The sequence below is a fragment of the Pteropus vampyrus genome, unplaced genomic scaffold (assembly GCF_000151845.1).
Source record: "Pteropus vampyrus isolate Shadow unplaced genomic scaffold, Pvam_2.0 Scaffold134, whole genome shotgun sequence".
Taxonomy (NCBI): domain Eukaryota; kingdom Metazoa; phylum Chordata; class Mammalia; order Chiroptera; family Pteropodidae; genus Pteropus; species Pteropus vampyrus.
Window position 1 is genome coordinate 1796699 of NW_011888915.1, and position 12540 is coordinate 1809238.

Here is a 12540-nt window from a genome sequence, read left to right on the forward strand (position 1 = left end):
TTAGCATAATGTTTTTGAGGTTCATCCATATTATACCATGCATTATTTTCTCACTTTTTTATTGCTGTGTGGTATTCTATTGTATACTGGTTATGTATTTATCAGTTGATGGACACGGGTTGTTTCCACTTCTTGGCTACTGTGAACATTTGTTGCAAGTAAACCATTGTGTGTACATGTTTTTATTCCTTTTGAATGACTACATTGGAGCCATGTGCCTCTCATCTTTGATTCCTTGAGGGCAGGAGCCTCACCTTGAAGTTTTAGTATTGCTTTAGTGTTCTTTGAAGCGGCTTATCTAGTATGCCTGCCACATAGTGGGTAGCAAAACTGATCAGGACATATTTATGAGATAGTCTCATGTTCTGTGAACCTTTTCCTCCAGTTGGAAAAAGTTTTATCATCTCAATTCTTTGCATTCCTAATGGTTTTGGATGGCCTAGATTCTTCTTTCCAGCATAGCCTCACGCATATTCAAAGATAGTACTTTATACAATGCCACACTAACAATAAGAGAAAAGTTTATGGCTTTTTTACATTGCATACATATTATTACTCTAGTGACTGTTTCTGGTGAGGTATGGAGAATGAACAGAGTATAAACTCTCATTAAAGTGGACTGGATAGAGTGAAGGAAGTTTTTTGGGTGTCTAATGTGACCTACATAAACTCTTCTGAGATTAACATGTTTGTACCTCAATAAAGTGAAAATGTCTCCCTACCAAAAGGTAGTGTTTCATTTTAACTAGGAAACAGAAGCCTGATATAAGAAGAGGACCTGGGTTCTTTCACCAAAGAAAATGCTATTAAGTTATTAATGCTATTAAGAGCCACTAACTGCTAAGTAAGCGAGATTAGTTGACTAGAGTTTAAAAAATACTCAATTAGTATAAATGCCTCTGTATTTTCAGCCTCTTTTCTACACCCGAAGTTTAGCTCTTACTTTACCTGCTGAAGTAAGAGTAAATTTTGCTTTGTATCAGTTTTCATTCATAAACAACTTTCTTCCTCAGTTTGAATGTAGTCTATTATGCCCCGCATCACTTGAAACGTTCATTGATTTTTCTGTGGGTGTTGGTGGGACCTGTTCCTTGTTGTATGACAAACCAAAGGCTATTGTCATCTGTGGGCAGCTATTGTTTTTCATCATCAACATCCAGGGGATAGGACACAGGTTTTTAAGAGAAGGGAATGTCATTGCTAATATGGCAGCAAAAGGGATTAGATTAAATGAGATAATCTGGAAAGGCCTGGCACATTATGCTCAATATAGGTTCATTTAATCTAGGAGGAGTTTCATATTAATAATCTGTCAATAGTGCATCTTAAGGTATCTGAAATGATAACTCTACCTTCAGTAGAAAAAGGGAAAAAAAGGAGAATTGGAACTGCACAAGTTCTACAAAAGCATGTTGGAGTCGCATAATGAAAAAGCAGATTTTTTATTATGATGTTTCTCCATATTTGGCATTGCTGTAAATGGCTAACTAACATTTACTGCCAATTCAGTACAAATGTGTGGTTTGGTAATACCAGAACAGCAAATTTAAATGAAAAATAAAAGTTAAACATTTCCACACAAGATTTTACAGTCTGACATTTCACTGCGTAGGTAAAAAGACATTTCGTTTTTTACTAGAGATTATTATTCAGCATGAATAAAAAACTACAACTTTTATTTTTAAACAGGAGTCACTGGTTTTAATTTTTACACATTTTAAAATTACTGTGATAAAAAATAATGAAAAAGCTTCTTAATAATGCCATACACAGTATAATATAGATTTGTCCCCATTATATAGCATTTGTTTAATATACAAAATAGAATATTGACACACTTGAATCTATATGTAGTTAAGCAAGTTATTTGAGGAGGGTATTTTCATACAGCTTTTCATCAGAAAATAAAATCCTTCTTTCAGGCATTTTCTAGAGCGAAGCTAATCCTTTCCCAAAAACCTGGTCACTAATTCTTGGTGGACCAGGCTGATAATAGTCTGGAAAATGATGAAAACTTCCACTCAAAGTGGTTAAAGTGTCCTCCTTACACTGATTTCTCCTTCCAACTCTCAAACCAGGCACATAAAAACACATTCATCTACAGCTACAGTCTTTTGAATGACCAACCATGATCATGAAATCTCACTGAAGGCTGCCATGGTTCTTGAATTTTGACAGATCAAAGTATAATATTGATCACTGTATGATGTAGTTTTAGGGTATTTAACAGAGAACTAAAATGATACAACTCGATAACAGGTTGTATAGATAAGTAAAATGGAATTGCTCACCTCCCCCCACCGCCCAGTCTAAAGTGAGGTTGGCTTTCCTTTCTATGCACATCCAGAACTAATCTAATCCTAGGCTAATTATCAGCTCTTTATAGACGCTAACCATCTTAGTTTTCCTTTTGGGGTGCCATTTTTTTTTTTCAGGAGAAGGCAGGTGCTCTTTTAGGTTCCCCTCCTGTAGTTTTAGATAATTGGGTACATATACCCCAAAAGTGCTTGTATAGTATCCCACAGCAAGGCCTAAAAACACCGAGGTCACTTTTTTCCACCAGTAATTAAAAATACTTTTCAGAATCTGTTTTGAGTCACTTAGGCATGTCACCAGTTCTCACTAAAGTTACTACAAACTTAAATAGTATGGGATAGCAAGATACCACATACATAGAAAATGAAGCTGCTTTCAAATAGCACCATCCTTTTTCACTTAAATCCATAATTATTCTCAGAAGAACAATGTAATTAAGATAACCTCCTTTTCCACATATTCAAAAAGGGCACAGCTTCTTTTTCCTTTCCATTTGATGTGCAGCCTCCCCTAGTTTTATGAATGTCAGTTGATTTCTTTTTAACAACAAAGTGCACATATCTTTTTTCACTGAGCTATATTTTTTAAGAGCCAAGGTCGTTGGGACTAAAAGATTAATGTGTGATGACATGCTTTCTAGCGAATAGTAATTTACCTTTCAGGACTTCTTTTTGAAACTTAACACTGTTGTTGATAATCATATTCAAGCCGTATTTCTTAGACACCAAAAAGTTCACATCCAGCTGGGTTACAAACCTTCTTAAAATACTTTGAGATTAATTTAAACCATTACAAAAGGAACATTCCCTTTTAGAGAACATTCAAAAAGCAAATTATTACATTTTTATTAAATAATTTCTCCACAATACTGAAATATAACAAATAACATTCAAAAAGCATTCAAAGAAAATAAACATGTCCTCATTTTGTTTGGAAATGAACTCTTGTAGGATAGAAAGGAATTAGTGTATTATTGGCAACCTATGAGATTCTGCACTATTTACATATTGCTGATACCTCTATGTGTATTATTGCCCAACTTCTAGAGCTTCTGTTTTTATCAGACTGTTGGAGAGGCTGTATGTGAAAGTATCCCTGCTGGTAAACGAGGCCTGTACGTGTCGTAAGTACCACCTTTCTGCCTCCTGTTTACACACTTTAGGAAACTAAACCCATGTGGACTCCCTGTTGGAATAAGAAAGGTGGTCATTCTGGGAGGCAGAGGATTACTTCCTCTGATCTGAGTGGGATGGAGCCTCAGCAACCGTCACTGCACACAGGGCCAGTCTCCATCGCTCTCTTCCCCTAGAGCAAACCTGTTTGGTTTTTGAGATCATTGCTGCCTGTATGAATGCTTGCACACACTATAAATCATATAGGTTATCCATCGACATTTCTTTGACCCCTACAAAAAATATATAACATGTCGTGATAAAACAATCTCATCTAAAAATCATTCTTATTTTACACTATACAAGCTATTTTACAATCATTTTAATAAATTGCATGTAAAGCTGCAGTAGCCCTTCCCTTCCCAGATTAGTGAATACCAATATGATATATATCTGAAACTATAACTAAATATAAAAATATATTAGAAGTTTCATACTTTTAATATTAATTTTCAGTTTTCTATTACACAAATAGTTTGGCCACCTTGAACAGAAATCAGATTTCTTGTGGCTTAGTAAATATAAGTTTTGAGTTTACAGAAAGTTGGTGAGGTGCACACAGAAAGGGCTACTACAGCTTCTATTTTGTTTAAAATGATAATTCTTGACAGTGAGGAGAAATTCACAAGACTTTTGTTAAACTCTATGGCACACATAGGGATGTGAGGGATGTGTAGTTTTACAAACATGGAAGTCTGACATACAGTTCTAAATCACAGAAATCAGTAGCTGAGCTTTCCTGAAAGTACCACCAGGAAAGATAAACCAATTGGTGACAGGTGGGAATGTGAAAATGGGTGTCTAGCCACTTTCGCCATATTAGAGATTTATTTTGGGGAAGTTTAGTGAGAGGAATTGATCAGATTAAAATCTCTTAGCTGTGTTTCAGCTGGTTATCTGGAATCATAACTTTTAAAAAGTTATACAAACTACAACAAAAGGTCCTGAAAGATAGTTTGCCAGCTATAAACAGGGCCTCTTGGTAGTTTTTTGTTTTAAATTAGTCTTTTGCAACCTTCATCCACAGTTTACCCAGCAGGTCACTGGACTAGGTGCTCTACATCAGTTAGGACGGTTAATTTGCACAGCCTATATAATTCTCCACTGAAGCAGATATATACAAAATATGAGCTTTTTTGACAAGAATACTGGAGATTTGAGTCAATTTTTGTGGTCTTCTGATAGCTAAGTGCCATCAGGTTAGAAGCACCAACCCATTTTCACACTGAAGATTAATGTTTAGAGTTTATTAAGGAAAGCTAGGAACTAGCTGCCCATCTTAAACAGCTGTACAATAACTTGAATACAAAAATTATGTAAGAAAAAATGAGCAAGTGTAGTTCACTGAATATAAAGGAAATTGTTAAAACCAGACAGTAATAACTATAAAAGGCACAACTTCCCTTTTCTGATATACACTTGTAAACTTTTTTCAGGTTTCCATGCATAAATCAAAAAATGCTATCCTAACTATACAGGGGAAAATACACCAACAAAAAGTCTAGAAAATTTTGTCCAGCCAACTGTGAAAAGTATGAGCAGAATGTTCATTACGCAGACTTGGGCACTGGTGGTTTGGGTGCCATCCTTCTCCAGCAGTGGAGATTATCCCCATGTCATTGTTTCTAATTTCTGGGATCCACCAACTATCAATTCCTACTTTTCCCATCACTGAAAAGTGATGGCTCAACTACTTTTGTTGCCAAGTCTTGGCCCTCTTTAAACCACATGTAGTGCGTATTTAAAACAAAACAAAAACAAAACCCAGACATAAACAAAACCCAACAAAACTCCTATAGGACAAATTGATAGTTTGTACAATAAAAGCTATAAAGTCAACTTTCTTTAAGGCAACCTTTCTTATTAAGGCAGTCACTTTTGATGAAACAGAAGTTTTTTGATATTTCCACTTGAATATTTTGGTAACTGGTTGGTGATGATTTCAGCTAACATCTCTGGGAATTCAATACTCATAGACTTATCCAAAAATGTTTGGAAGCAATAGTGAAGGAGATTTTCAACCACCTGAAAGAGAAGATACAGTAATAATTAGTCTTAAAAACTTATCAGTAGGGCTATCTCATGCTTGCTGGCCTCTGTTTTTTTTAAACATCTGACTTAGATACACCGATCTCTGCTGGAATTCCCCGAGTAAAAATAAAAAGAAGTTTAGTTAAATAAAATGAGCACTCAGGTACCAAAGACATCATAAATTCTTTAAATTGTATATAGAATTATGTGGTATTAAAATAAGTGTTTCATGATGAATTGCAGTACCATAATATATGAAGAACATATTCTAATTTAATGGGTTATTCATGCAAAAACAGGAACTATACATTTTTTTAAATAGTGCTATTAAATTCTGTACTAGCATCATGATGTTATATGCATGTGACTAGATGAAATGAAATTTCATAACTGGCCTCAGGAAAAATGTGTGCCCAACTGCAGTTCACAGTTTGAACTCAAACCATCATCAACATCCACAAATGGGCGAGGGGGGTGGGGGGAGGAAACCTCTTGGTATATAATTATATACACTAATTAGAACATACTTTATATCCCAGGAAATTCTGATATTTGGATTTGTGTTTGATGTTTACCTCATGCATGGAGTCCAAGAGTTTAGTCAGCTGATAAAACCGCTGCCAGTTCTGACTGGAGTTTCCTTCCCTCTTGACAATGGCTTTCCCTAGCTCTTTGATGTAGGTCATTCTGATTTCATCAAATAGTTCTTGGCTCTTCAAACCTTCCTTAGGAACTAAAAGATTAAGATGTAGTCAGTTAAAGAGTTTTCTTGTAATAACTTTTCACATATGCAAGTATTATCAATAACACACTTCATGACTTACATTGTCTAAATGCTCTTAATGCTCTCTGTTAAAATATAAGCATTTTCAAAGGATCATGAAACTACAGCCAAGAGAATATGGGATAATAGGAAATTGGAGGACTTAACCTTGGGTAAATCACTTTATCATTTGTAAAATGAAGCTGGTGATGACACCTTCCTTTCTAGTTCACAAAAGTGGTTCGAAGACCAAATAAATGATAGTGACTGTCATTCTGCCCTTCAGTTTAATTCTAATGCAGATGTAGAGAAAGCTTCAACAACAGTATTTACACCAGTTCCATTTTGGAATATCTGTGATATCACAGTCCATTAGAACCTTAAAATCAGCAGGTAATACATTTTATTAATGTGTTGACATACTGAGTTACGATTCCAAACTAAAAAGAAACTTGACTTTTTTATGTAGCCTATATATAATATATGCCTTACTGGGGAGGAAATATCTGCCTTCCTTTATGTACTTAGAAATAAAATACATCATGGATTCTGGATCATTAAATTGGTATAAAATCAATTTTTAAATATTACTCTTCAAAAATGATACTAGTAAGAATTGTGAACTGATAATTACAGTTTCACTTAATCTTACAGACATTATGACTTTTGCAGTGTGTTACATTTCTCAAAGTGTATTCCTAGGAACTCTGGTTCTGTGTTAATGGTTAGGGAAAAAAGGATTCGATGGTCAAAATTTAAGCACAGCTAAGTGTTTCATACAAAGTGCGGTGGGGGTTTCTGGGCTTCAGGGCTTTGCAGAGCTATAATTATGCAGTCTCCAGAGGGGGAGACATTGTTTCCCAACCTTAACATCACCTCTGCTGGCATCTTAGGAAATGCTGGCATCTAGGAGAAGCAGTGGGTGTAGGAGCACGAAGTCTTAATTTGTACTTGCCCTGTGGATTTGTTTCCTGTTCTCATTAAACTTTTTAAAAAATTTAGATATAATTGACACATGGCATTATTAGTTTCAGGTGTACATATGATTAAATATTTGTACATAATGCAAAATGACCACCACAATGTCTAGTGCATTTTGTAACCTTGCATTGTTACAAAAAAAGTTTTTTCTTCTGATGAAAACTGAAGATCTACTGTATTCACAACTTTCCAGTACACAATACAGTCACCATGCTGTGCATTATATCCCTGTGATTTATTTATTTTATAGCTAGAAGTTTGTACTTTTTAACTCACTTCACCTATTTCTCCCACCCCTTACATCATCAGGATCCATGAGAATATTTGTTTGTTTTTAGATTCCACATGTAAGTGAGATCATATGGTATTTGTCTTTCTTTGAGTGACATTTCATTTAGCATAATGCCCTCTAGGTCCATCCACATTGTCACAAATGGCAAGATTTAATTCTTTTTTTATGGCTGAATTATATTTCATCACACATACACACATACACATGTGTGTGTATTTCATATTTTTAACCATTAGGTTGCTTCCATATCTTTGCTTTTGTAAATAATTCTTCAGTGAACATGGGAGTATATATATCTTTTCGAGTTAGCATACCTAAAAGTGGAATTGCTGAATCATATATGATAGTTCTATTTTTAATTTGCTGAGGAACCTCCATACCGATTTCCATAGTGGCTGCACCAATGTACATTCCCACCAATAGTATATGAGTTCCATTTTCTCCACATCCTTGCCAACACTTATTTCTTGTCTTTTTGATAATAGCCATTCTAACAGGTGTGTGAGGTAGTATCTCATTGTGATTTTAATTTGCATTTCTCTGATATTAGTGATGTTGAACACCTTTTCATGTACTTTTTGGCCATCTGTATGTAGTCTTTGGAAAAATGTCTTTTTAGACCTTATGCTCATTTTTCAATTGGATTGTTTGTTTTTTGGCTATTGAGTTCTATGATTTCTTTATACATTTTGGATATTAACCCCTTATCAGATATATGATTTGTAATATCTCCCCTTTGGTAGGTTGTCTTTTATCTCGCAAGTGGTTTCCTTCGTTTGCTATAGTCTGCCTTGTTTTTGCTTTTGGTGTCAGATTAAAAAAAAAACATTGCCGAGATCAATGTCAGGGAGCTTATCACCTGTGTTTTCTAGTTTTATCGTTTCAGGTGTTACATTCAAGTTTTTGATCCATTTTAAGTTAATATTTGTATGTAGTAGTTACTGTCCCTTTGCCCCATTGTATATTCTTGGCTCCTTCGTCATAAATTAACTGACCATAAATATGTGAGTTTATTTCTGGGCTCTCTATTCTGTCCATTGATCTGTGTCTGTTTTTATGCTGAAACCATACTGTTTTGATTACTATAACTTTGTAATATAATTTGGAACCAGGGAGCATGCTGCCTTCAGCTTTGTTCCTTTTCAAAATTGTTTTAGCTATTCTCGGTCTTTTATGGTTCAATACAAATTTTAGGTTTGTTTGTCCTATTTTGTGAAAAAATACCACTGGAATTTTGATAGGGTTTACATTCAACTGTAGATTGCTTTGGGCAGTATGGACATTTTAACAATATTCTTCTAATCCACGAGCACAGAATATCCTTTCATTTGTATATTCTTCAGTTTCTTTCATCAATGTCTTAAGTTTCCAGTATACAGGTCTTTCACTTCCTTGGTTAAATTCATTCCTAGGTATTTTATTCTTTTGATGCAATTGTAAATGGAATTGTTTTCCTAATTTCTCTTTCTACTCTTGTTATTCTATAGAAATGCAACATATTTTTGCATATTGATTTTGTATCCTAAAAATTTACTGAATTTGTTTATTTGTTTTAACAGTTTTTTTGGTGGAGTATTTAGTTTTCTATACATAATATTTTATCTGCAAGTGAGAGTTTTACTTCCTCCTCTTCAACTTAGATGCCTTTAATTTCTTTTTCTTGTCTTAGGTGCTTTGGCTAGGACTTCCAATACTGTGCTGAGTAAAAGTGGCAAAGGTGGACATCCTTGTCTTGTTCCTGATCTAGAGGAAAAGCTTTCAGCTTTTCACCATGAGTTTAATTTTAGCTGTGGGTTTGTTACATAGGGCCTGTATTATGTTGAGGTACATTCCCTCTATACCTCACTTGGTTGAGAGTTTTTGTCATAGATGTTGAATTTTGTCAAATCCTTTTTTTTTTTTTTTGCATCTACTGAGATATTTTTATCTTTCATTTTTTTAAATGTGGTGTATCACAGTGGACTTTGATTAGGATAGGACTGAAGGACACATACGAAAATGTTTTGATTCCAAAAAGCTATACTTGGCACTTCTAAGATGTCAGTATCAATGCGTAAATGAAGGCCCCTAATAAGGAGTAATAAGAGCATATAATAAAGCCTACCATGTTAGTGATGGATTGATTTCACGTGTTACTTATATTCTAATTAGTGCACATTTTAAAAACAGTGATTGCTTATTTATAATTTTTTCTTGTTCGTTATCCTAACTAAAAATAATTGCGAGTAGCCCTATTCAATATTTATTTTTAAAAGAATTTCATCCATCTCAAATTATCCTTGTAGTTCCATGAATTTTTGCTTTATGTAGCTGAAGGCTCTATATTTAAAGTTATTTTCATTATAAGTAGAATGCTTTATGTAATAAGTATCTTTAAATATAAAACTTTTTTGGCCTTAAAGTCTATTTATTTTGATAATTAACTGCTTCAGCTTTCTTTTGGTTAAAGTAGTGGCCAGCAAACTGTGGTTCATAGCCTAATCCCACTTGTGTGTAAATGTTTTACTGGAAGAGAGCCATGCCTGTCCTCTTTAAGTATTGTTGAATATTAACGTGTTCGTGCCACAAGGGGAAAAGTAGCTATAACACCACGCTATGCAAAGCCAAAAACATTTACCATCTGGCCTTTTACAGAAAAAGTTTGCATTTACTGGGTTGTACTGTGCATCCATTTATTTAGACACATCTCTTGAGAAAGTGCTGATATGTTTTATTTTAATTTATTTGTACTACCTATGTTACTTGCTCATACACATTTTGTTTACTTTCTTTTTTTTTTACTCTCATTTCTTTCATTCTTTTGGATTGGTTTTTTTTCTTAATCTTATTTTCTACTCCCTGCACCTCCACCCCCTGCCCCTGCCTACCCAACAATGGTTTGGTGTGTTGTAGTCTCTTTCTAGTTGTCATCCTTAAAATTTAAACACTCATTCTTAATTTATTAATCTCTCATTTTTGCTTACGTGTAATTATTGTGGACTTTAAGTTCTACTTTTTTAAATCACCAGACATTATTACAATTTTATACAGTAAATGTTAGCTGAAACATGTATCTACATATTTACCCTTTTCTTTGTTCTTTTTTCCTTTTTAAAGATGGAATTACTTTCCCTTAGCCTAATATCTTTTAATATTATTTTATTAAGGATTTGCGATGGCTAACTTTCTTTTCACCTTCACTAAAAAAAAAAAAAAAAAAGACTATTGATATATTTAGACCACTCACATTTAAAGCAATTGTGCAATATATCTGGATTAAGATCTAGCACGTTTGTAACTTTCCTGCTCATTGCATTTGTTCTTTTTAATCTTCCTCTTTTTCTGCCTTTCCTAGTTTTCATTGAGCATTTCATGATTATATTTTCTCTCTTCTCAGTATACCAATTATTACTTCTTTTTAAAATTGTTTTTAGTGGTTGCCCTAGAGTTTGTAATATACATTTAGAACACAATTGACTCTTGAACAACATGGGGATTGGGGTGCTGACCCCCCCTGCACAGTCGAAAATCCATGTATAACTTTGGACTCCATAGTCAGCTTTTCCTATCTGTGGATTGAATCAACTGCAGTTGGAAATATGAAAATAATGTTTTTGATCTGAAGTGGTTGAATCTGACGATATGAATCTGACGATATGAAACCTGTAGATACAAAGGGCTGACTGTATTTATTTAAAAAATCTGCATATAGGTGGACCTGGGCAGTTCAAATCTGTGTTGTTCAAGGGTCGACTGTAATCTGCATCTTTCACTGTTCTACTTCAGGTGGTACAGGTACCTTAAAACAGTATTCTCAACTCTTCCCTCCCATCCTGTTTACACTGCTGTCATCATTCATTTCACTTACCCATATGTTATAATCCGAGACACTGATGCTTTATTACTTTTAATAGATCAGTTAAAAAAAATGAAATTGTATCTTCAACTATTCTTTCTCTGACATTCTTCCTTTTTAAATTTAGATTCATGTCTCTTACCTATATCATTTTCCTTCAATTAGTAACTAATTCTTTCAGGTTTTGTCTGAGAAGTCTTTATTTTGCCTTCATTTTTGAAAGATAATTTCATTGAACACAGAATTCTAAATTGGCATTTTTTTCCCCCTTCAGCATTAAATATTTCACACCAGTCTCTCGTTTGTATGGTTTCTGATGACAGAATTCTGATGTAATTCTTATCCTTGTTCTTCCAAAGGTATGTTCCTTTCCCCACCCCTTCTGGCTTTTTTCAAGTCTTCTTTATCTTTGGTTTTCTGCAGTTTGAATAAAATAGCCTAGGTTTAAGTTTTTTGGTATTTATCTTTTTTCATGTTTTCTGAGCTTCCTGGAGCTATCTTTTAGAGTCTGTCACTAATTTTGGAAGATTCTCAGCCCTTGTTACTTCGAATATTTCTTCTTTTCTTTTACTTCTGATTTTCCCATTACTTGTGTGTTACATCTTTTGTAATGGTCCCTCCAATTCTTAAATATCGTTCCATTTTGTTTTTCATTTTTCTCTTTGCATTTGACTTTGCTAAGTTTCTGTTGACTGTCTTCAAGCTCATTCTTTCCTCGGTTATGTCCAGTAGACTGATAAGCCCGACAACAGCATTCTTCACTTCCATTACAGTATTATTTCCTTTTGATTATTTCTTAAAATTTCCACCTCTCTGCTTACATTACCCATGTGTTGCTGCATGCTGTTTACTTTTTCCATTATAGTCCTTAACATAGTAATCAGCTATTTTAAATACCCTCTCTGATAATTACAACATCCATGCCATATCTATGTCTTGCTTTAATGCTTCTTTTCTTCAGACTGTGTGTTTTCTTTTAGCATACCTTGTCGTATTTTGCTGAAAGCTGGAAATGATGTGTCACAGCTGAAGTATTTAGGTTTTCAGTGTGAGGATTGATGTCAGTCTGGCGCTATTATGTTGGATCCCTGTTGGTATGGTGTTGGGATGTATAGTGTTTTATACCTTTGATTAAACCTCAGTTTTTTTT

General features: G+C 34.2%; 1 protein-coding gene across 10 annotated transcripts in view; it reads right to left on the minus strand.

The window, feature by feature from the left end:
- Nucleotides 1-1423: 1423 nt before the first annotated feature.
- The window catches only part of NR3C1 (nuclear receptor subfamily 3 group C member 1), a 95405-nt gene continuing 84288 nt past the window's right edge, over nucleotides 1424-12540 (minus strand). For all 10 annotated transcript variants that reach the window (XM_011367463.2, XM_011367457.2, XM_011367465.2 and 7 more), the window contains exons 8-9: nucleotides 6095-6252; nucleotides 1424-5513 (exon numbers count right to left, since the gene is read on the minus strand). In XM_011367463.2, coding sequence (XP_011365765.1) covers nucleotides 5361-5513; nucleotides 6095-6252 — 311 coding nt within the window. In that variant the 3' untranslated portion in view covers nucleotides 1424-5360. The remainder of the gene's footprint in view (nucleotides 5514-6094; nucleotides 6253-12540) is intronic.